At 42.4% G+C, this 23,999-nt stretch overlaps 1 protein-coding gene across 1 annotated transcript; it reads right to left on the minus strand.

The window, feature by feature from the left end:
• Positions 1–81: 81 nt before the first annotated feature.
• LOC119886170 (death-inducer obliterator 1-like) lies at positions 82–23,719 on the minus strand. Its single transcript, XM_038696723.1, is given in 20 exon segments — positions 82–1,519; positions 1,521–2,549; positions 2,551–2,754; positions 2,756–4,140; positions 5,509–5,704; positions 5,809–5,898; positions 6,020–6,167; positions 6,434–6,893; positions 7,005–7,167; positions 7,510–7,671; positions 7,812–7,928; positions 8,090–8,249; positions 8,362–8,917; positions 11,852–12,071; positions 16,559–16,924; positions 17,492–17,912; positions 18,168–19,248; positions 19,534–19,651; positions 21,993–22,087; positions 23,588–23,719. Coding segments are annotated over 18 exon segments (7,695 nt in total). The 5' UTR covers positions 19,616–19,651; positions 21,993–22,087; positions 23,588–23,719; the 3' UTR covers positions 82–664.
• Between the last annotated feature and the right edge of the window lie 280 nt (positions 23,720–23,999).

Below are 23,999 nucleotides of genomic sequence, written 5' to 3' on the forward strand. Positions count from 1 at the left end.
GACTTTAATTTACTTACTGACTTTTTAATTTATAATTTACACACACAAAAAAAACTGTATTTACAACAGCAGAGACCAACACACTGATCATCAAACGGGTTTAATTGGTTGAGCTGAAACAAAATCAGGACATTTCATTAACAGCCATTGATGGGGTCTATACTGTAGATAGTTGGAGCCTTAAGTTCAAAGCTATTGGACATATAAACACACATCTGTGTGTAAACAGTGTTGCCAGCGTTCACATTATCCATCTCAGATATATGGCTTTTATTTTCTCTACTTAGAAAAGTATGATTAAAAACATCAGTATATACACAAATACATTCATATTTACATATTTCAAATGGTGTGTTAATCAGTTACATCATTGTTCTCTTAAAAAACAGGAGAAAGATCCATGTAATAGGACTCAGTAGCCTAATTAATACATCTTGTACACAAGCAACTTAGATGGCCAGGTTTTTATCCGAATGTGATAAAACAAACTTAGAAACCTTTAAGTGACGAAAAGAATACAAACATTGTCAAACTTTTTTTCTAGTAGGAACACAACTGTGGAAATTTAACAAAATACTGCTCATCTACATTTACAGTGATGATTTCAACTGGTGAAAGATTGAAGCGTCTTTCAAAACCATAATGTAGTGTTGACAAACAGAGACTAGGACATTTTCTTGTCATTTTGTGCTGTTTTGTCATTCTCCTTGGGTGTATCATGCTTACTGTCCTTTTTCTCCTCTCTTTTTTCTCTGCTTCTACTCCTGTCCCTACGATCCCTGTCTTTGTCTTTGTCCCTGTCTTTGTCTTTGTCCCTATCTCTCTCCCTCTCCCTGTCTCTGTCCCTGCCCCGGTCTTTCCCACGGTCTCTGTCGCGTTCCCTGCTTCGGGATCTGTCCCGTCTCTTGTCTCGCTCTCGTTCACGGTCGCGTTCGCGCTCTCTGTCACGGTTTCTCCCTCTGTCCCGGTCATAGTCCCTTCTGTCAGAATCCCTTGGTCTGTCTCTTTCCCTGTCTCTCTCCCGGTCTCTCCTCTTATCCGTGTCTTGATCCCTGTGTCTCTCTCCCTCCGTCTTTCCCCCTTGCCTCTCGCCCTCCCCCCCTCTGCTGCGGTCTCTTTCTCGGCTACGCTCCCGATCGCGGTCCCTTTCTTTACCTCTATCCCACTCTTGCTCTCTGCTCCACCGCTTGCCCTGGCCCCTGTCCCATGACGGTCTGCCACCGTGTGGGACTTCCCGCTCTCTTTCCCTCCGCCGGTCTTCAGACATTTCCTTCGGTCTCTCTTCAGAGGGTTGTGAGGGACCAGGAGCAGGTTCTCTGTGCCCTCCTTCGAAGCGACTGAAGCGATCTCCGCCACGCGGTTCTGAGTCCTCTCGGTTGGTGCTGCTCCTCCTCCTCATTTCAGGAGAGTGGCGGCGCCAGTGCAGGTCTGGACTGTGGGCTCCCATGCGACTTGGAGGACCTATGGGAGCCTCTGGAGGAGTTGGCAGTAGTGGCCCACTATGGCGAAGAGATCTAGCTTTCATCAGAGTGCCTATCAAGGCGGTACCGCTCTGAACCTCCAAAACGCTGAGAAGGATGGGGTCTGTTCTCGTGAGGGGGAGGACCTCTGGGCTCATCAAAAGATCCTCTATGTGGCGGTGAGGAGTGTGGTCTGGAGCTCCCATACTGGTTATGTGGATTGAAGTGCTGTCCGCTCATCTCACCACTGGAAGGTGGCCCTCTTCTGTCCTCATACTGGTTAGGTGGAGGTCCCCGAAATGCTGGACCTGGCGGGGTAGCCTGATTGTCTTTAAAAACATTAAAAACATGGTGAGGGTTTGGATTCTGGTCCACATTTAGCTTGTAAGAGTTTGAATTGTCTTTGTTATACTGGTCTGTAGGACACCGAGTTTGGTCTATCATTGGGGATTGAGCCCCGTGGTCACCATACTGAGATGGCGGGGGACCCCTGGGGCCTTGGAAGTGGGGCAGAGGAGGGAGTCTGTTATCAAAGTGACTGGGAGGAGGCCCCGAGAAAGGTGGAGGAGGGACTCTGTTTGCAGGGAAATTAAATTGCGGTGGAGGACCAGTGTATCTTGGTGGAGGTAAACTGTTCTGTGTATCAAAAGCAGGGCGTGGGGGAAGCCCTGGAGGGAGGCCTTGCTGTCCAATGTGCTGAGGGGGAATGGAGGGATCAAACATTTGAGGAGCAGGGCCTCTCTGGGCCGCTGGAGGGAATGGTGGTGGTGGTCCTCTGGGTGGCATGATATTCTGAGGAAGTGGTCCAGGAGGAGGCTGCTGCAGTTGCTGCTGCTGCTGCGGTGGCTGGGTACCTGGCCACTGGTTCTGATAGGGAGGGTATGCAGCCGGTGGTGGACCATATTGCTGGCTGCTGTCACCCTGCATGGAGGGAGGACCATGTACAGGGGGAGGAACATGGATGGGTGGAGGGAGTCCCTGCATAGGAGGGGGGCCTGACATTGGAGGAAGACCCTGCATGGGTGGTGGCATAGACATAGGCGGAGGCCTCATTATCAGATTTTGTCCCTGCATTGAATGGGATGGGGGGGAAATTGGATAGTGGGGGGATGTCAGCTGGAGGTCTGTACTCGCTGTCGAAGCCTGATGCTGACATGTGATGATGTGGCATGTGATGGGATTGAGTATCAACCATTGTTGTGCTCTGAGTTAGTACTGGGATTGTTGAAGTTATTATGGAGGTGTTTGCAGGCTCATTATAATAACTTGCGGTTGGTGTATCTTGGCTATTCTCCCTCATACTCAGAGTCCTCACCAGCTTTTAATATACTGGCAGCATTTGGCCAAATACTGTACCTGTCCATCTCTGTTTCCACCTTGATTGGCTCATCTTCCTCAGTTTTAACCTCTTTCTCATCCATGTAGTTGACCTCAATATCAGGTTCCACCTCTTCCCCTAATAATGGAATTGACACTTCGGCCTTGTCCGACTCCATGAATGGCAGCGTCTCGCTTTTCTCTTCCTCTTGAGGCAGTGATGTCTCAGGCTCGTGCGAGGAGTCCGGGAGTTCAGCTACATTGGACTGGTGAGTCTCTTGAACCACAAGTTCTGAGGAAGGAGTGGAATCCCCCAACAGAGCATATGCCTCCTCTTTCTCCTCAGGTTCATCGGTCGATTTCCTGCCGGGTGCAGCCTGGCGTGGGTCCCTGCTCTGTCTGGGATCTCTCCTCTGGTTGATCAAGGGAGCAACTGATGAAGACTTCACTAGTTCCTCAACCTTTTTGCCAAGCTGCAGTAGCTGAGTATTTGCCAAAAGGGATTTGGTAGGTTCAGTTAGGAGTGTGTCTGGAAGTGTCATTGAACCACAGGGTGTCCCTGTGGATGACAATTGATGTTCTCCCCGTCTCTGGAATGTCTGATCCCCAATCTGTTTAAGGCTCTCCAAGATCGTTTGTGGATTAGTTACAGATTCAGCTGCAGCCTTAGCTTGCCCTGGTACTAGAGATTTCACATCGTCAAAAATGGAGTCATCCTCTGGGTCATAAGCCACATCATCACCTTCATTTGTAACCAACTCAGGCTGCTTTGAGATTTCAGGTTTGCTTACTACCTTAACAGGCTTCTTAGGCACATTGTAGCCCCTACTGGGGTCATATTCCTCCTCTGGATCATACGGTCGGTCATCTTCGTCCTCCTCAACCGGATTCTCTTTAGAAATCTGTGCAAACTGCTGCACAATGGGGTCTTCCGAGTCATGCTTTTTCTTCCCAAAAAGAGTGTTGAGGATGGTCTGAAGAGGAGTGGCATTTGCTGCAGAGGAAGCAATAGAGCTGGAGGAAGATGGGGAGTCCTTGCCAGTGGTAGTGGATGTAGCTGGAGCTTTCACAGATGACAAAAAGGAAAGTACTGAGGAGGTCGTCACAGTGCTGCTTGTGGTCTCAGAGGAGCTGGTTGGAGGTGACCCTGGAGGTGTTGTGCTGAAGGGGATTTCAAGACTCTGTCGTGAGCTTCGTTCTGCTCTGACTGAAGGAGCTGGCTTTGGAAGGCCAGTGTCATCGGCATCCTTTGTTTGAATCTTGGACCGTTTTTCCTCAGTTTCTAATGGAGCACCAGCTCGCTTTTTGTCCTTCTGGCAGATCAGCAGCCCCAAGAGGAGATTGGGACGAGCTGGTTCGAGCCCTGCAAGACAGAAAACAATAATCTTTGAAAAAAAGCTTGTGAACTGCATGTGAACTAACAGATACAATTTCACAAAAAAGACTGCTATTCTTTCTATAAAACTGCTCAAACAAAAGGTTCGATTAAGCATTTCTGACATATGCAATAGATACAAAAAAGTGAAACGAGTGCCTCGAAACACTTTCCACGATACAAAGACAAATACCTAGTAGCCTAAAAGGCTTGATCGGATATAAAACCAAAGTTTCTCAACTCCAGAGTGAATCCTTGTATAAGACAAATGACGATGGTAGTAATATGACTGTGCCAGTTTCTTTGTCTACAGCAATAAGTCAGTAGTCATTAAACTTGTTGAAGTTAAAAACAAAAGCAAAATACGTGCTGACATTAGTAAATGAGCACCAGCTGCAGAGAAACTTCTTGTTTGTTATCATTAGGTTTGTGACGGTGATAGGAGTGATGTGTAGAGAAAACCAAAAAACAAATGTAAGTGAAGTAAAAACACGAAATCATTCACTGACTCACTAAACTGCACCTGTAAAGTGCCAAAACACAACTGCACTAAATACTGCAACATATGGTAAACTATAATGTTATTCTGGTTAATCCATAGTCAAGTGCATAAATAGTGAAATTTAATTTTTGGATCTTTATCAGCCTGGTCACAAATTGAAGATGTGTGCTTTTATTTTTCTACTCAATTAATAAACCTCACGAATCCAGTGTTCAATATGCAGGAGTAGATCAACTGCTGAAGATGGACAACTATTTTTCTTACCACTGCAGCAATAGCCATGTAGATACTGTTAACAGTGTTTTACATTACTGGTTGAAAAGTTTATATAGAAGTTCTGATTCTTCATTTTAGGAGAACAAGTAAAGTAAGTTTTTGGTGTATTCCAGCGGTGCAGCAAGTTACCATATAAACACCAGCGTGGCATAAAATTAATTGACAACTTTCCCTCATGGCTATTTGTAGATGACACAGTTGCTGAATTATGTGTATGTACAAGCCAAGTCTTAAGAAACAGGCTGAGACTGGACTCAAATGGCACCAACCTGCGATGCAACTTCCTTTATTAGAAATGTGATACAAAGTCAGATACACAGCAGAGAACACAGCAGCTGTTAAATGCACAGAGGTGTTTTCCAGGGGAGACTCAACAAGGAGTGTGAGTGCCCCCTACAGGACAAAACCATGAATCAAAACAAGCTCTCATTTTACCCGGAGTCCAAAAGCAAAGGCGACACAGAATGTACTCACCACATGTACGAAGAAAACTCAATTTACAACCATAAACATTAAATAAATACAATTACACTCATGACACCAAAAAGGTATATTTGTGTATCCCTGTAAGTGCTTACCTGGCCCATCAAACGGTAAGAGTTTGGAGGGTAATGGGTCCTTTGAGCCCAGAGGGATGAGATAGAGGTCTTTGATGCGTCGGTTGTTGTTGGCCACCACACCAAATCGTTTCCTGCTGCTAAAGTAAGAGAAGAGAGAGACATATGCCACCTCCTCTTCCTCTGTGGCTGGCTGGAAACGGATCAGGCACAGTTCCTGCAAACATAGAGAAAGCCAAAAACCAGTATGTAAGAGATGCAAGGCCTTTAAGTAAAGATGTTAGGCACCTTCATGCAAATACATTTTGCCCCCGAACTAACCTTGGAGAGCGAGGTTTTCAGTTTCCCGACATAGTCCCACACTGTGTTTGGAGATATCCGTCCTCCAACATGAATTGTGTCTGGCAAATCCTGCACAACATTGACAGCAAGTATGACGCTTTTGCTTACATGTATGACCAAAGGTTTTGCATTCAACAATGATTAAGTTTGAAATGAAGAACCAGCCCAATAACCAGGCAAAATTGCTGACCTCCTTCAGATGTTCAAAGGATCCTGACACCAGATATGCCTTGGTCACAAACTTAGCCACCGACTGCATGTTGATCAATCCTTTCCAAATCTTCTCTTGACCATGGAGGAAGATTGCTGTCTCGCCCTCAAGAGGAGGCTCGGGTGTACTGTAAAACCCCCCCACCAAAAAACTTACTTTTAGAGAAAAGCCAAAACCCAATTCTCAAGCCTGTTTATCGCGCACAGAGCGTTTCCCATAATACACTGTAGCAACAACAATCCTGTTTAAAAATAGAATTTCATATATACTGTAAATTCTCATGCAATTCTAGCACACAATATACAAAATATGTTGCTTACAAATATTAGCGTTCCACAAAACCCAGCAATTCTGAAAAAATATAATTTATAAAACCATGGTGAGGTTGAGCACCTTTTTACTGGTTTGGACACAGCTAATGAAGGTGGTGGAGCTGGGGGCATTGGCAGTGGTGCCTTGGGTCCAACCTCTACTGGAGCGCTAACAGGAGCTGGGAGAAGTTCTGTGTTGACGGGCTTTTCTGGAGCAGTGTAGGTGACAGTCACACTGGAGCTGTGCCTGGCCATGCGTGGGTCTCTGCGGGTGATGCTGACAGAGGACACGGCGGGGTTGACGGGGGCTGGAGGTGCCTCCTGATAAAGCTGCGCCTGTGATTCTGGGACAGCTGGCTCCACGTTAGACTGGTAAGATGATGGGATCGGATGTTGGTAGGCTAAAGGGTCTTGGTTCTGGTAAGCTGTAGGAGAGACATCCCCTGACCTGGACGAATGCAGCTCTTGTCTGGGCGGCTTAGTTTCAGGCTTCTTTGTCAGTTTGGCTTTTTTAGCTGCAGGCTCATCTTCTGTCTTCTGACCTAGAGGGCAAGATTTAAAACGCTATAATAAGGTTATCTGTTGTATAAAAAATCACGTGTAATTCACTGGATGAATATTATCCCGACACTTAATGTCTGCCTCTCACTTACTTGTGCAGATCTTACAGTTAAGGTCAAACAGATGAGTCCTGTGTTCAGCGGTGGTGTCTTTCAGCATCGCACTGAAAATGTCTGGCATGCTGCTGCCACCGTTTCCCTCCGCAGCAGAGGTCTGAGCCAAAGCTGAAGGAGTGGAGTTAGACTCATCTTGGTCCTGTGGACACAGAAAAAGAGGATCTCTGTCAAGTCTTTGGTGAACTGCAACAGATGATAATCATACACACAGCACCCACATTTCTGGATTATTATGAACACCACCACTGTATTTTTTTGCATATAGGTTTGATGCCTAACAAAGACAAAGAAAAACAAAGCTTCAGAAAGAAAGTAGAAGAAATTGCATTGAAGAATAGGACAGCTGGAAAGGTAACTGACCTGCAATATATTTGCTACTGTCTTTCCATTGGCAGATTTGTCTAACAGTTTGTGTACTAAGGACCACATGCAAAAGGTGAAAAGTGTGAAAGCTAGAGAAAGACAGTATGCCACCACTTACTGCAGCAGAAGCCATGCGAGCAGATGAAGTGGTGGCAGAGATACATACATCCGCATCAGATGTTGGTGGAGCATCGTCTATATCCATGCTATGTGAGCCAGAGTCATGCCTGTTGCCTAGTTTGGACTGCCCCGAATGAACCCTTCCACTGGAACACTGGGCCTGCAGAAACAACCATATACAATGTACCAATTTTATGCATCCTGAAGAATAGCTAGCTTAATTAAATATCTCAACAGGGAGCTTTTTAAATCGCAAGATGACCTGTGCTTGGTGTACAGTTGAAGGGAAGTAACATTTACCTCAGGAGCATCGGGTTTCCTCCACTCAGATATCTCTTTGGAAAGCAACTCTTCAGCACTGAGTCTCACCAGTCTGAAGGGACTAACCTCACCACCCACCACCCTGTAGAACAAGCCCTGAAACAAACATACCGCACAGTATTTTAACATTTTGCCATCGGGGAAATCAAGTAAGTTCACAAAAACAAAGCTTGTCAGGCTGTACACACCAAACTCTGCAAACATAAAATGTGTGCTCAGCTGAAAATATAAGTTCATGCATGTTTACTTTGACTCACCTTGTTTTTGGGATCTTTCAGGTTAAACATGAGGGACCTGTATTTGTTCTTGTACTTGCTGTCAGTGCTAAGGCAGATATTGAACATTTCCTTTTCAATGGCAACAGCCAGCCTTCCCACCTCACTCTCGGTCATTTTCAGATCATCACTGTCACTCACCCTGGTGGTAAGGAACACAACAAATATTGGTGTTTGTTGTTTAAAGATGTTAAGCTAAAAATTTACTCGAAGTATTATAGAAACAGCAAAAGAATTCTGAACCAAACGCTTACCTCTTATAGAGGATGTCTGTCAGCGAGCGGCGGATGTTCTGTCTCATCTGGTTGTTGGGCGGCGGCATGGGGGAAACAGGGGGCGCTGACGTGGCTGGATGTGGAGGTCTGGAAGATGAATGGCTGGAGGGAGCTGAAGAAACTGGAGATGATGGGACTCTGGAGGAAGAGGACGAGTGACTATGGGATGGAGGATCCTTTTGTTGTGGCTGCTTTTTAGGAATGGTAAAGTTGGACTTGGTGACTCTCAGTGCTCCTGTGACGTGGATGGGACCAGGAGGAAAGGGAGACGGGGTATGGACGGGCGATGGACCTGGTTTCTTGGACTTCGCTGCAGCTTTACTTGGGGGCGTCACAGGTTTCTTGGACGCCTTTGAACTGACAGTCTGAAAGGAAGGCTTCTTGCCCTTTGGGGAAACCTTAGCTGCTTTAGTGGTCGGGGACTTCTTGTTTCCTCTGACTGGTGTTGTGGATGCTGGGGAGGGTTTCTCAGGAGCCGAGGACGGTTCCTTCTCTTTCTGTTCCTTCTCACTCTGCTTCTCATCTTTGGGTGGTGCTGGAGACAGAGAACAAGGTCAAACATTTTAAAATCAGCAGATACTACCTGCAGTGTGACAGTATTTAACAACCCCTTCAGATAATCAGGATTTTAGGTCTATAATGCTGACAAAAATTGTTTTTACATAATGTCACAGCCGGGGAAAAAAAAACCCAACAAGGAACAAAGCAGTAAAACCTATGAGGAGGCCCTCCCTCAATTGATCCAGAAAAATAAATTGCATTCGCATTATTTGTGTGATTAAATCACACAATTGATTGCATTACATTAAACATACTGAAATAAACACAAAATTGACAACGGGGCAGTTATAAAAGCCCTTCTTTATTTGCAGCAGTGGATGGCAGATACATTGTATCGCTGTTTATGCAGGTCCATTCGAGGAAGAAGCATTTTTGTCCCAAACATTTATCTGGTGGCGATGGTCTTCCAATAGAAGTATACGAGAACTTGATTCTCTGTACCCATATATCCGTACAGGAGAAAAAGAACTGATGCACAAGGCTTATGCAAACTGTAAACTTACTGAACACAAAGGACTGCAATTGCCAGGTTCTCTCATTTAAATGTGAGACAAGCATCAACCACTCATTCAGATATGTTTAGCCCACATATTTCACTGCCCACTAAAGCATAAATGCTCCATTACACTGCGTGCATTGGAAATCATTGAAAATAACTTTCACAACTCATTCTTAAACTGCACATTTAAAACATTTATTCATATGAGCTCAGCTACAAACCCTACCCACTAACACCATCACCACCTGATAAGGCCATGAGCTGACCTCAAAAGTAACCAGACCCAACTCTACGTAATAGATCTGTTATTTAAATAAATGATATAAGTACACATTACATTTCTTAAACAGCATTCACTTAAAAATATATAAAAGTATTATATCAACCAATTTGTGCCAAGACTTACATAACAATCCACACACCGAATTGTTCTTCAAACTGTCCTCTTGCTAGTGCGTCATCTATTATTGTCCAAGTTGTGTTAAAACTGCTTTATTATAAGCATTAACCTCACTTAAACACATCTACACCTACTAAAGCGTATAAACCACAATTTTAAGAAGAGCAACAGTATTGACACACAAAGCAACCAAAGTCAACTATCATATGAAAATAGGTTGTCAGACCAATCAGAATATCACTCATGTAAATATGGGCTATGAAAATGCAAATCAATAAGCCATAATGTCCTCCTGTAAATCGCAATCAGTGGTCATACAGAGCTCCTGACGATGCATTTACTTAAAATTAACCCTTGCCATCTCATCAATTCAGATCCTACTAGTGCCTTCAGTGACCTTTTATAAAGGGAGAGGTGAAAGAATCTGAAATGTCCACATTTCATTGCAACAAACGTTCCCCTTTATATGTATCAGATCTCATCAGGTGCAAAATGTGTGTGGAAAAATTTCAAGCGTAGCTCTCCCTCTTCTGTATCTGTGCACTCAGCCCTGGTCTTCCGCTTCCATCTTCTGCTGTGGCCATTCTCAACTTCACTGCAGTATCTCCAGGTGGTCTGGTCTCTGTGGCAGAGGTTCGTTCTTTCTTTCCAGCTGTTCACCATCTGGGGGCTCTTGAGCATCACGTCTCCACAGTGTGTGTAGATTTAACAGCTGTAAATGCTTGTTTGAGCTGACCTGGTCAGGAAATCCTACAGGAAGCCAACACTGCTCACATAATCAATCGAGGCATCCTATGATCTGTTATAACACCTTTTATTTTAAAGCCAGTTTCCCACGGGTAGTAATGCATCATATTCAATATGAATCAAAACCTTTGGAAAAAAAAAAAATAGTGAGCCTGTCAACCCACAAAAGTAAAAGGTAGACAACACAAACAGCTGATATTATCAGCTCAATATGAGCTATGTTAGCTTCATCGGTCCACATTAAGATGGGGGACTTCTCAGACACCTACCTGCTGGAGAAAGAGAGGGGAGGACCTTTGTTATGGGTCCAACAGCTGAGGTGATGAACCCAGGAAGTAAAGTGACTCATGCGGGTATTTTGAAATCAAACACACAAGCACCAGTCTATTCATCACATCCATACATCTCACGGGAAAGCAGCATAATATGCTGAAAGCTGAGTTTGAGATTATTGCTCTCCATTTAGCTCTTCCACGTTCCATTATAAGTTTTTATCTGCAGCCCTGCATTTTAAGTATGAGGTATTTGAAAGGTGTAACTCCAGCGATTTAGTATTGCACTTCCAAAAAGTTGAGGGACCGAGTGTCATATTAAAAAAAGTAAATTGTCCAAATTGATGCTGCAGAGGCCAAGGTATCCTGACTTTTAGCTCCATAGAAAGGGTCAAGATCCAAAAACTAAAAAAATATAAATGGTTCCTACATTTCCCATAATACACAGGCACAATCTGTTGAACGCTCCCTGCCTACATCTTTCATCTTCCTGCCTTTAGTTTGTGACACAGGACATCTGCAAAGAATTTAAATTCTCCAAGCCCGAGCTTAGATACCCCTGGTGACATTATCAGAATCAGTTTCTCAGACTTCTCAGACAGACAAAACTCTTCCAGAGCCACAGAAGACATTATACAATTGTGTTCACAATACCCCACCATGACTGATAAAATTATCCTGATGACTACAAACTGTGGAGTGCCCCTTTCAGAATAAATACAATCTGGATTATTGAATACTTACCCAAAGCCACAAATGACACTTACCTTTTCCATAGCTGCCAACATGTCATTGAGTAACAAAACCATTACATGATCAAAATCACAACATTTTGCTTTTTAAAGTTCATCTCCAGAGCACTCCTGTTCTTCCCCAAATGTACGTGTATGTTGTTTCTAAATTATGTTAGCAAGACAGGAACCACATTTATAATTGAAAAATGACAATGTGGTTTCAACAACAGCCCAAGACCTTCAAAGAGATACATACACTTTTTGTTTAACACTGTTGGTGATATGGGTGTAGTCTTTTCTGGTGTTACTGCAATGTAATTATGGTCGCTGGACCAGGATGCAGTGGCAGGCGGGGGCGGGTGTTCCTCAGCATGCTCATCTTCGTCGTCCTCATCTGATTCAGGACTGTGATCTTCCTCGCTGTCCGACTCCTCCCAGGTCTTCTTCTGCGTCTTCTTTCCACCAGCGCCACTCCTCTGGGTGATGGGAAGAAACACATGTTCAGGCTTTTAGTAACAGCATTCAACAAGCATCGTTTGATTAACATTACAGATAATATACGAAGTGTTTTACTTGAGCTATGTTGGTTTTTACAAATACATTCCTTCTATTAAAGGAGTGCCAAATGCCAGAAAAATCTGCCCTTGGCTGCTCTCCTTGTATGTCCCTTCTAACTGCTGTACACATAGCATGCACAATACAATTTAAAAGTAATTAATAGGATTTCTGCATACCCTAGGCTCCAGACTGGCAGTCTTACAATTCTCCGGATGTAGTATCTGTGCTTCTGTACACTTGGACATACTTACTAAAAATGTGTATATATATATTTTAATGGTCTAAGCTCGCAAAGTTCTACAAAAGAGGACTCCGTATTACTAAGCTAGTTCAATATTTACAGGCTTTGGTCCTTTATGTTGAAACCCTATAAACATTGTTTCCCTGAAAGTATATATCACTTGAAATAATAAAAGATCTCAATGCATGCATTGCACGTTGCATCCTTGTTTACTCTGAAGGTTCAAAGTCAATTTAAGTTTTCAAATTAATGACAAAAAAAGGTTTTTGAATTTAGTTATGAATGCACATGAAATAGGCGGGTGTGTAACACATAGCCAGTTACTTGTGAGAAGTGGAGCATTTAACAAGAGTTGGACTGTTGACTCCGGTTAGGTAAAAATTAGGTTAACAGGCTAAAGTGGGCGAATAAAAGATTCAGTCACCGCTCTCAGCCGTGCCCCCAGCATGCCCACCCAGACCATAGATGTATAGTAACATCTGGATACTGGACCCAATGATGGCACCTCTTCAGCCCAATGATAATTGCTCACCTGGCACATATAGCAAAAAGGTTACTAGCTTCCAGGTTTACGCAGCTCACCGAACATACATAGTAGTGTTTCTCCTGTAGGCCCTGCCCATCAGTTCCTACTCAGCCAATAAACTTTACATTGTGATGACGTCGCAAGTTTTTCTCAGCTTTAGGACAGTTTCTCAGGTATAATGTAGTTCAACGTGTCCTGTTAACTTCTGCACAGACGTCCTAAGCAATACCAAGTGGTCATGCAGTCAGTGAGCTAGAGCTTGTTTAATCTCGGAGAGAGCACTTTTGAGGATTTCTGTTTTTTCCCCCCTCTGCTTTGCCTCAACTCTGATTTATAGAGTTCTCTGATGGACAGATAGCTTTACCTGTTGCTAAAGTATCCATTAAATAAATATATAGATAGATGGATAGATAGAGATAGAAAGAAAGATATAGATAGAACAAAATAATAAAGACTTGTTTCATCATGAGCTGAACTCAAAGATCTAAGACTTTCTCAATGTACACAAAAGGCCTATTCCTCTCAAATATTGTTCACAAATCTGTCAAAATCTGAGTTAGTGAGCACTTCTCCTTTGCCAAGATAATCCATCCACCTCACAGGTTAGACATATCAAGATGCGGATCAGACAGCATGGGTATTGCACAGGTGTGCCTTAGGCTGGCCACAATAAAAGGCCACTCAAAAATGCAGTTCCATCACACAGGACAATGTCCCAGATGTCTAAAGTTTTGAGGGAGTGTGCAATTGGCATGCTGACAGCAGGAATGTCCACCAGAGCTGTTGCCCGTGAATTGAATGTGCATTTCTCTACCATAAGCAGTCTCCAAAAGCGTTTCAGAGAATTTGGCAGTATATCCAACCAGCCTCACAACCACAGACCACGTGTAACCACGTGTAACCACACCAGCCCAGGACCTCCACAACATCCACAGCATCTCCAAGAAGAGACCAACCACCCAGACAGCTGCTGCAACAATCGGTTTGCATAACCAAAGAATTTCTGCACAAACCCCCAGTACAGTGAAACTGCACATTTTCGAGTGGCCTTTTATTGCGGCCAGCCTAAGGCACACCTGTGCAATACCCATGCTGTCTGATCAGCATCTTGATATGCCTCACCTGTGAGGTGGATGGATTATCTCGGCAAAGGAGAAGTGCTCACTAACACAGATTGACAGATTTGTGAAAATTTTTTGAGACAAATAGGCCTTTTGTGTACATTGAGAAAGTCTTAGATCTGAGTTCAGCTCATGATGAATGGGGGTAAAAACAAAAGTGTTTATAATTTTATTCAGTGTATCTATCTATATATCTACACACACACACACACACACACCCCCACATATATAACAAAAGATGACGCATTACAAGCTGCGCCAATAGTATAAAATGGTATACAATTCCTGTATTCAAAGTGGGCGTGGTCGCCTCTTTCGCATTTCGTTTGGAGGTGTTGTGAACGTCGTGTGGATGGATGAAAGCATTTGGGTGGCACATGCATATAATGTTATTGTTAGATACACTTAACATAACAGAATTTACATAAAAATGATAACTAGAGCTGCACGATTAATTTAAATCGCAATCAATGTTGTCATGTGCATTTACATACCTGTAAATTTTTAAAAAATTTTAACAATTAAAATCAATTTAATTTAGTGAAACAGAAAAAGTGTGCTGTGAGTGACACTCTAGTCTCTGTGTGTGTTGCCAGATTGAGAGTGAAAGCGTGCTGCTGACACAGGAGTTAATTTTCAGCTGAAAAATGCCACTTTAGTGTCAGAATGTTCAGGAGATATGTAGCTTGTGAAAAATGGGTTCAATATTTACTTAGGTGACTATGGGACAAAGGTATTTGTCATAGTCAGTGCTCACATTCACTTCTCCTATTGGAGTGAATAGACTCAGGACCCACTGCTAGTCTCCTAAAGGGGCGAGGCAGTGATGAAATATTAAAGCACATTAAATTTTTCTAGTACACACCTAATATGAAAGTATGACCTTGAAAATCAATGTAATGTGGGATCTTTATGGTACACTGGGAAAATGCATCTAGAAAACTATTTTCACTTCATAAAGCCACCACATAGGGCCGGAGAACATCAGTAGCCTTTTTGGGGTGCAACATACCATTTTATCACATATATTAGCTTGTAAAGCAAAGTAATTCTTAGTGCCTAACCACATTACTTGACAACTTTATTCAGCATGCAGTGCTTTTGTCCATTTAACAATCCAGTGGGAATCATGACTCCATTGTCCACATGAGCTGACAGTACAGTAGACAGGACACTCATTTTGTTCTGATCCATTGAACTTTACCTGCTCCGCTGCTGGTTACCATCCTTTATTAAGACCAAATTCCACCTAAATTTGTTTCTTTAAATGTGCACTTAATCAAACACATTCTGACATCAGAAAGTATCCAGTTACCATTTGTTAAGTAATTCCAATCACAAGTAGTACTTTAGAGCAACAACAAAGCTCCCTAAACCATTTAAAATCAGGCCAAGATTTGACTTTCTTGTGACATTATTTAAATGCAGAGAGTGCAGCCACAGCAAGGAAACTTGACCATCCTAAAAATTGGATTTTTATTTTTATCCTAAATATGACTTATTCATTAGGTAATAATTGTTGCATACACATAAATGTGAGTTTTGTAAAGCAAATCAGCAGTGAAACACCATTTTCATCCAAGTCAAACCAATGCAGCTATTTATGCATATATATATATATATATATATATATATAAAAATAATCAGATTTTAATTAAAGCCACTCAGAAAAATACTTGTCTTCAATGGACACACCAAACTCCAGGATTCTATGCCCAGCAACACTAACAATAAACAAAACATTCAGCAAACAAAACGCATTTATGAAATTATTTGTCAAATGTGATGTGATCAAAAGTCTAATACAGTGGAAACCTCATCGTGATCGCTTCTGTCCAGGTCAAATTGATCACTTTAAGCTGATGTTCATTATAACAATTTTTTTTTCTCCTGCAGATTTACCTGACATCTATCAAGCTATTTCAAAACACTTCAAATTACTGTACAAATGAATTAATGTACTGTGTATAACTCAAATACCCTATACATCACTGTTCAGAAAATATAGCTCACTGTGGTTCAAATTATAATAAAGCTGTAATAAATAGACCTAGATTAATGATGTGCTGTTTCAAATACAGTAGCGTTAATAGTACAGATAAGCCAGAGCTTTGCAGTGGTTTCAGTGCATTTTAAAATGTTTAACAGGCCTGAGAATAAACTGTAGACCAACAATGCTGAACTGGTAGAGTTTAAAATTCATATTATATTCATAAAATATTCAGATTTTTTCCACAAAGACCCAAAATGAATACTATAAGCTGACTATTTGATTACTGTAAGCAAATTATGCAAACAGTACTGTGCCAAGCTTTTTGACCCATCTTAAGCAGTTAATCACTGTAAAAGTATTCTCTATAAAGAAGTTTCCACTGTATCTACCCGTCTATGACACAGATTACACACAGTCATGCACACACACTACTTCAAAGAAAGTGTGTTCTGCTTTTCTAAATAGGTGAAAGGCATGAACAGTTTTGCCAGGCCAAGGACGTCATTTTAAGTGGTCCGAGTTACCTTTGGTGTAGACTTGCTTTTCTGAGACTTGGGTTTCTCCTTCGGCTTGGGCTCCTTGACATCAGTGATGGACTTCATGGTCACAGCAGCATGTCTCAGGATGCAGTCGTTGCCACAGTACACAGAGTCTGGCTGGGCGTTGTTCTCACAGCCAGGCCCGATGCATTTGGGAAGGGAAGAATCCTCAGCCTTCTGCTGGGCCTTCTCCTCTGGCACCTCTGCTGTTGGTGTTGTTTTCACCTCCACGTTTGACGCCACTTTCGGCTCCGTTTCTGGCAGCGCTTTCTGCTCTGCGGGTGCCGCCTTCTTTTCCACAGTTGGTACCGATTTTTGGTCTGCTTTTGGTACGGCAGGCTGCTGTAGAGTCTGCTCCGAGTAGGCACACAATAAAGTTAACAGCTAATGACCAGCATTGCCATTTTAACCTAGTGCTTTCAAAATACCAGCTTTCTCAATTTACTACTCATTTTACAGATAGCAATAGTGATTTTTTTTTTAAACAAAACAGTTTTCAATTTCAAGCTATAGCAGGCTGCCCAATGCTACCATCATGCCTTTAACCATCTGTTTGTCCAGAGAGTTTTAAAATCTAGAGCCATATGCACAGATAAAGTGAGAGTCATGGGGTACTGTACTCTAATCACAGATTAGGGGATTCATAATTAAAATTTACATTTCACCCACACATTTGACAGTTACTGTAGTGACACTGAATTCAATTAAGTTCAAGCATAAGCTGCTAATAGCATTAAATAGTTTACCGTGACATCGACATAGTACAACCATAGTAACTTTGAAATTAAAATCATCGGAACAACACCTGACATGCAAAATGATGAACTGGACTACATAACCACAGGCAGCAAGTCAGACAGGGATTTAATAGCTGGACAGTATTTCAAAGGTTTTTAGTTGAGATCAGTTATAACCTACCGGCTGAAATATCTTGATCTTCTTTTTCCCAGTTGGATTCGTAGCTTTCTCTATCCTGCCTTTGATGCCCATGTCCTCTGTTGCCCTCTCTTCAGTTCCAGCAGACACAGAGGACGGAGTTGCTACCACAGCCTGAACAGCTGACAGACTGCCATCTACTCCACTGGCATTAGTTTTCTCAGCACTTGTAGAAGAGGTCACAGCAGAAACAGCAAGCGAGGAAGTTGGACGAGCACCATCAGGTTTGGCCTGGGTAGAGAGGATAGATGTGGCAGGTCTGACCACCTGGTTTTTCTTAGCGGTGCAATTGGGGCAGATGTAGTCTTCCCCATTTCTCTCCATCAGGCGCCCTCGTGCCTCGGTGATGCCCACACAGTCACCGTGGAACCACTCCTCGCAGCGGTCACAGCAGATCATAAACCTGGTGAACACAGAACATTAATTGTGTCAAGTAATGCTCAATAAAAACCCCGTCTTGGTTTCCTCATACTTTTGAGTATAACATGGAATCAGACAGTGGTCGCCTGATAACAAGGAGGGGACATAAAATGAAAACATGCAGTGCAATGAAGAGCAAACGGTAATAGTTCAAATGGTAATAGTTTTAATTAGTTAAAATGTACCTTGTACTTTAAACACTTTCATGTAATCACCACAATTATTGATTTAAAAATACCTCTTGTTGTGTTTCTGGCGACAGATGCAGTAAAGTGCATTGGGGTCATAACCTCCATCGTCAGAGTCAATGGATGATGAAGACGAAGACGTTGAAGAGTCATCCTCATTCTCGTCATCGTTGTCCTCCTGTGTCTGGGGCTTGCGTGTGTTTCCAGAAGCTTGGGTAGCCTTAGGCTTGGTCTCCCTCTTGACAGGAGCTGTGCTCTTGTTGGCGGGAGCTTTAACAGGGGTAGTGTTCTTATTGGCTACCTTCTTTTTATTGATGTAAGTTCTTAGTGGTCCACGTTTTACCAACATTGCTGCGGGCTTGTCTGCACCATCCTCGTCAGTGTCTTTATCGGTCTCCCTCTCTGTTTCCACTTTGTCATTTTGATCTCCATGTTCGTTCTTCTCATCGGCAGCTTCTTTCTTCTCAAAGTCCTGCTCTGGCTGAGGCTGTACTGTGTTAGTGCTCTCTACATCTTCAGGACTGGGACAGCTCTTTTCATCTTTTTTGTCCCCATCTTCATCTGGTAACTGGTCCTTCTTGGCAGCATCTCTGCTGTCCTCCTCATTCTCAGAGCTTCCCTCATCTTTGACTGTCACTCCACCGCCTCCTCGGGTCTGTCTACCACCTTGAGTTTTCCTTTGGGTCTGCTTTCTCATGCCACTCCTTGTCCTCCTCTCTGGGGACTCTACCTTGTCCTCCACAGCCTTGGACTCGGCATTTCCATCAAAGCTGGCCTCTGACGCAGTCTCCGCATCAGTTGGGGTTTGAGAAGGAGGATCTCCGCTTTCCAGACTGGGGGGGGCACTCTTTCTTGAACCTCTTTTAGCAGTCAAGAGGAATTCCTCAAGTTTGTCAGTACGCTTAGACTGCCTGCCACTGCGACGCACAGGACAGCGGTTTTCAGGGCTCTCGGTTGCTGCCTCCACTGGCATCTCTCGCTTTGCTACAGTGGACCGTCTGAAACCCCAAGTCTTCTTTACTTCACTGCTGGCCTTGGAATATTTTTCTGATTCCTTTATGGTCTTTTTGGCCACATTCTCACTTTCTGTTTGAAACTGTTCCTTTTGCTCACTATCCCCTTCTCCAAAACCTGTAAACAGACAATCAAAGGTGGCTATGGACAAACAATAACGGCATGCAATTGTAAACAATATAGCCAAAAAAACAACTACTGATTGTATTGTGATCAAGCATACATATGAATCTAAACAAATTCAATGATGCTTGACTTGGATGAGATCCCTATTTACCCTACATTTTCACCCAAAATTAAAACCACTCAAAGATCATAGAACCTGATAGCACAATTGTGCCCAGTATTACTACAATGTTCCCAACCCCTTATTGTGAGGGAAAAGAAGCTCATCAAAGGTACCTTGAGAGCAGCTATCCATACGGTCCTGGCTCTGCCCTGGCTCAGGAGCTAGAGAGAGCGCAGGGCTCACATTCTCCTCCATAGACGATGGAGTCAATCACTACTTTCAAATGAATGTCTACAGAAGAGCACAAGAGACCAGCTATGAGTCACTCTTTTCAGTTCATAAAAATGACCAATTCTGAGGGTACTGAGGGCTGCCATGCTTGTTTTCTTTAGGCATTGGTAGGATCTTGATAGTTACAAAGTGTATTTGCACCATAAAGTACTAATTCAACAAATCTCTTTGAATTGAAGCTCTACTGAAGGGATGCAATGACGTCACTTTTTCCCATGATACCACTACTATCACGGAGTAGCTAAACAACCTCATCATGGCTGCTGTGAAAGGGGAGTGAAGCAACACAAAGGAGACAGACACATACCTTGAAACCAACACTGATGCATACGACGTCCTCGTCAGTAATTGCTAACTGGTGTGGCTGATTTATCGGCAAATATTAGCTAAGGCTGATGTGCTGTCAATGTATATGCTGGCCAATAAGTAGCAAGAAATTGCAGTACAGAAATGTCAAACTAACAGAGAGCTAATTTAGAAACTGTGTCTCCATTACATAGCTTGTCCACCAGAGAGCATTGACAAGTTGATTTTAACTGTAAAATCTCCCACTTAATATGTATCTCTATCACAATCTTAATAAAGCAAATCTAAAATTATATGTATTAAGACAGGTGTTTATAATATATAAATACTATTGACAAATATCATTGTCTGACTTTTTAAACTCACAAATTTCCATTTTTCTCTCTCTCCACACATACACGTATGTGGTGGATATTAATTACTAGGCCTTTTTCAATTTTTTGCACATTTGAGCATTTCTTAATTTTAAATCACAATGTTACGAAGGTAGAGGGCTTCATGGTCAATGACGTGTGGGCATAAATTACAAAGTACCAGGAACTACTTTTCAAGGAACTTAAAAGGTTCTTTCAGCCCACTATAATCTAAACACCTGCCAAGACTAAACAAACGTAGTCCACTGGCGTATGAAAAAGCAACGACTGTTTTACACATCATTTTTGCATGCAACTAGGCTATGCAACAACAATCCAATCCAGTATGTGCCTGTAAAACCAAAATATATAGACTATACACCAACAGTGATGTCACAAAGTGACGCACAGGCATCTATATATGTGTGACACTGCCACAACAGTAAGTATGGAGAAGATTCAAGTCTTGCTGTTGTTGATAAAGATTTAATGCTAATGAAAATGGAATCATTTGAGTCAATGTTGGAGGAGAGACCAGCAGCAGCTGCAAAGCAGATTTAAAACTCCCAAAATGCTACACTTGTGTGAGTATATCAGAAGCCAGTAAACCTCAAAGCAAATGTGTGCCTCATCCCACTAAGACCTACTTTACATCTGTCAGCCGAATCAAAATTACAAGGACTTTGAAGGATATTCTGTCAGTGATCAGGTTTGCAAAAATATTTAGATATTTAGGCTTCCACAGGCTATAAAAATGTGTGCAGGGTCTGTGCATTTGACAGCACAAAACCTTTATTTTAAACAGCAGTATTTTCCACATGAATGCATAATGATATTCTGAGTGTAGCATTCTTGCTACTTAGGGGGAATAACTATGTCCTCTTCTGTGAATAGTCACGTAACTAGGTTTCACATATTTTAATCCCCACTAACATTATTATTTTTAAATATACCTGCTTTGCACCTGCCTCGGACTTCTCTTCTCCCCACACTCAGACACACCTCTGGTCTCTCACTGCAAACACACCTGCTTGCCAGGTCTCTCTATAGCTCTCTCCCTGCTTCCCTGACTTTCTCCATCAGCCGTAGGCTTTGTTTTATAAAGTCGCACAAAAGACACAGAACTCGTCTTTTTTCTGGAGTTTTCCACCCCCAATCCATTATCACGGCAGCAAACCAAAACCAACATCTGCACAGTGTGTTCACAGTTGCTTTCCCTGGTCTGTGCTTGTGAAATATCCACGTGTCCGTGACTTATAATGTAATAGGCTACCAAGTTTTTTAACGAGTGAAGCCTAAATACGAGTGAACACATGCCTCTATAAGACGACCGTTACACCCACGGGCCAAACACAATCTCATAGTCCATCCCAATGCTCACCCTCTACGCTGCAATTTAAGGTTGTATATTACTGGGGGGGAAACGTTTGTGAAATTTTATAATTTAAGTTTACATTTAACTTGTCTTTGCCGTTTACATCATTTATTCTGGCATTCACAAGACTTAAACCAAGTTTATTTTGGCTCAACACAATTTAGAAATTCTTGATGTTGATCATGACCTGTGAATTCTCGTTAAGTATTACTGCAAATGAAAATTAAGGAAACTGTACTTCACACAATATTCTCCAGGGCTATTCTTTGATTTAAGAGTACATAATGAAAACCAAAGATGTACCTACAGTTCAGCAGTGATGAGTAACAGAGTCAGTGCTCCTTCAAACAAAACAAAGGCTTCACAGCAGTAATCATCGGTCTTGGTACGAGGTTAAAGGATCTGCCAGAAAGAGGAAAACACAAGTTAGGGTCAAAGTACTCTGCACTGCACAGAAAGGCTAAGATGCAACAACAACGGGGAACAACAAATCATTCATTCATTCTCCAGATATTTACCACTTCCCAACTGCTTAACTCATGTTTGATCTGTATATGATCACATGAACACATAATACATCAAACAAAGTGAGTTCCGACTAAATTATTTAATATGACCCATTGATGATTTTGCATTGTTATTCAAAGTAACTGCAAATGGATAAAAAAAACAAAACAAATATGAGTGGGACAACTGCTGGCTGTACAAAACACAAGAAGGAACGGTTTGCAATTTGTTGACAATTTACAGTAATAAACGGTTAGAAATAGTTCAAAAGTTTAATAAGTTTGTATAAAATTATGTCCTAAATGATCCATAATACGTATATCTGGTTTTAAATTGGAGGCATTGGTGAGTGTTACATATAGCACCGTCAAGACGGAGGATAAAAACCAACCAAAAGCGTGTCTGCGGTCACGACACCGTGCCACGTGAATCTGTTAGGCTGTTGCTATGAAAGGTGGGAGGGGCCCGGGACGAGGATTTGAGAATTTAACGCATAACGTTAATAACGCATTCAACCAAAGCGGGGAAATCAACTTTCTGATATGTACAGATTCAACGGTGGGAGATGTTAACAGTTATGATTCTAACAGACATGCTGAGGGCCCGTTATTTGTTGACACGAAAGAGGGAAGCTGCACGGGGCCTTTGTGCGCATAATACAACTTAGCAACTATTAACGTTAAATCCCTATTCCAACCATGCATCGTTATCATATGCAAGTTGTCATGCGTGACCTGTAATTTTTTTTAAGACAACCCAGACAACATTGGAGAAATCGGACAACAAACTAAGTTACGACAACAGACGTACACGTACCTCCTGCCCCGCCGATACCGCCAATGATGGCCGCAAAGCGAACGATCCAAGTTATCGTTAGCTAACGTCAACCATTCGCACAAATTGCGTTCAATTATTGGACGGGTCACACTTGGCGATGCTTTTGCATGTTCCGGCGCTCGTCGTTCAACGTTATCGTTTCGTCTTGATGAACTGACCATTGCAGAACGTGTGCTTGTACCTAGCAAGTCTGGCTAAGGCTAGCCACCACGAGCACGGACACGCTAACGACAAACCTGTAGATTTCAGGAATTTAGGTAACCCTCAAAACTAAAACACATAACTACCGAATCCCGAACAATGACAGATATTCATTCTGTGGCAATAGTCATATCTAAATAACCAATGTGACTGACCAGTCAAATTTGTAAGCGTAACGTAATGGCTGTGTACACTAGTTAACGTTAAGCTAACGTCAAGCGCATCACATTCAACAATACCTCGGATACCTTTAATAGGACAACCCCTGCAGGAGGACAAAATAATGACACACTGACGCATCCCACAAAAACACTAAACTAACCGTAGCATAAAATTTAATTGTTGCATTCTACCCACCTAAACGCTAGAAATACCGATGATATGCCCTCGCTCTCCGGTCAGTCCTCCATTTTCCATTCCCGCTGGAGCTAACATGGAGCTAACTGACTGCGGCAGATGGCTGACGGTTTACACAACACGTTCAATGTGTCTACAGCGTCCCCACTGGCCAGGAGGATATCATGCTGGGTTTGTTTGTTTGGCTTGTAAAAATGTTTAAATAAAAAGCCTTGTAGCATTTTTAAATGCCAAATATGAAGATTTACATACTGAAAAGTTTGATTTTTAATTTTATTGAGACAACCTTGAGGTAAATGGGAATTTGCCAGAATTTTGGTCACATTTAACAGCCAATAAACTGATTATTAAAAATAATAAACTCTTGAATTACCGGTATCTGAATTTGAGTTTCAGAAATTCTTTAAAACGA

The sequence above is a fragment of the Micropterus salmoides genome, unplaced genomic scaffold (genome assembly GCF_014851395.1).
Source record: "Micropterus salmoides isolate LMB-PRFRI ecotype aquatic unplaced genomic scaffold, ASM1485139v1 Ms_hic_scaffold_4, whole genome shotgun sequence".
Lineage (NCBI taxonomy): Eukaryota > Metazoa > Chordata > Actinopteri > Centrarchiformes > Centrarchidae > Micropterus > Micropterus salmoides.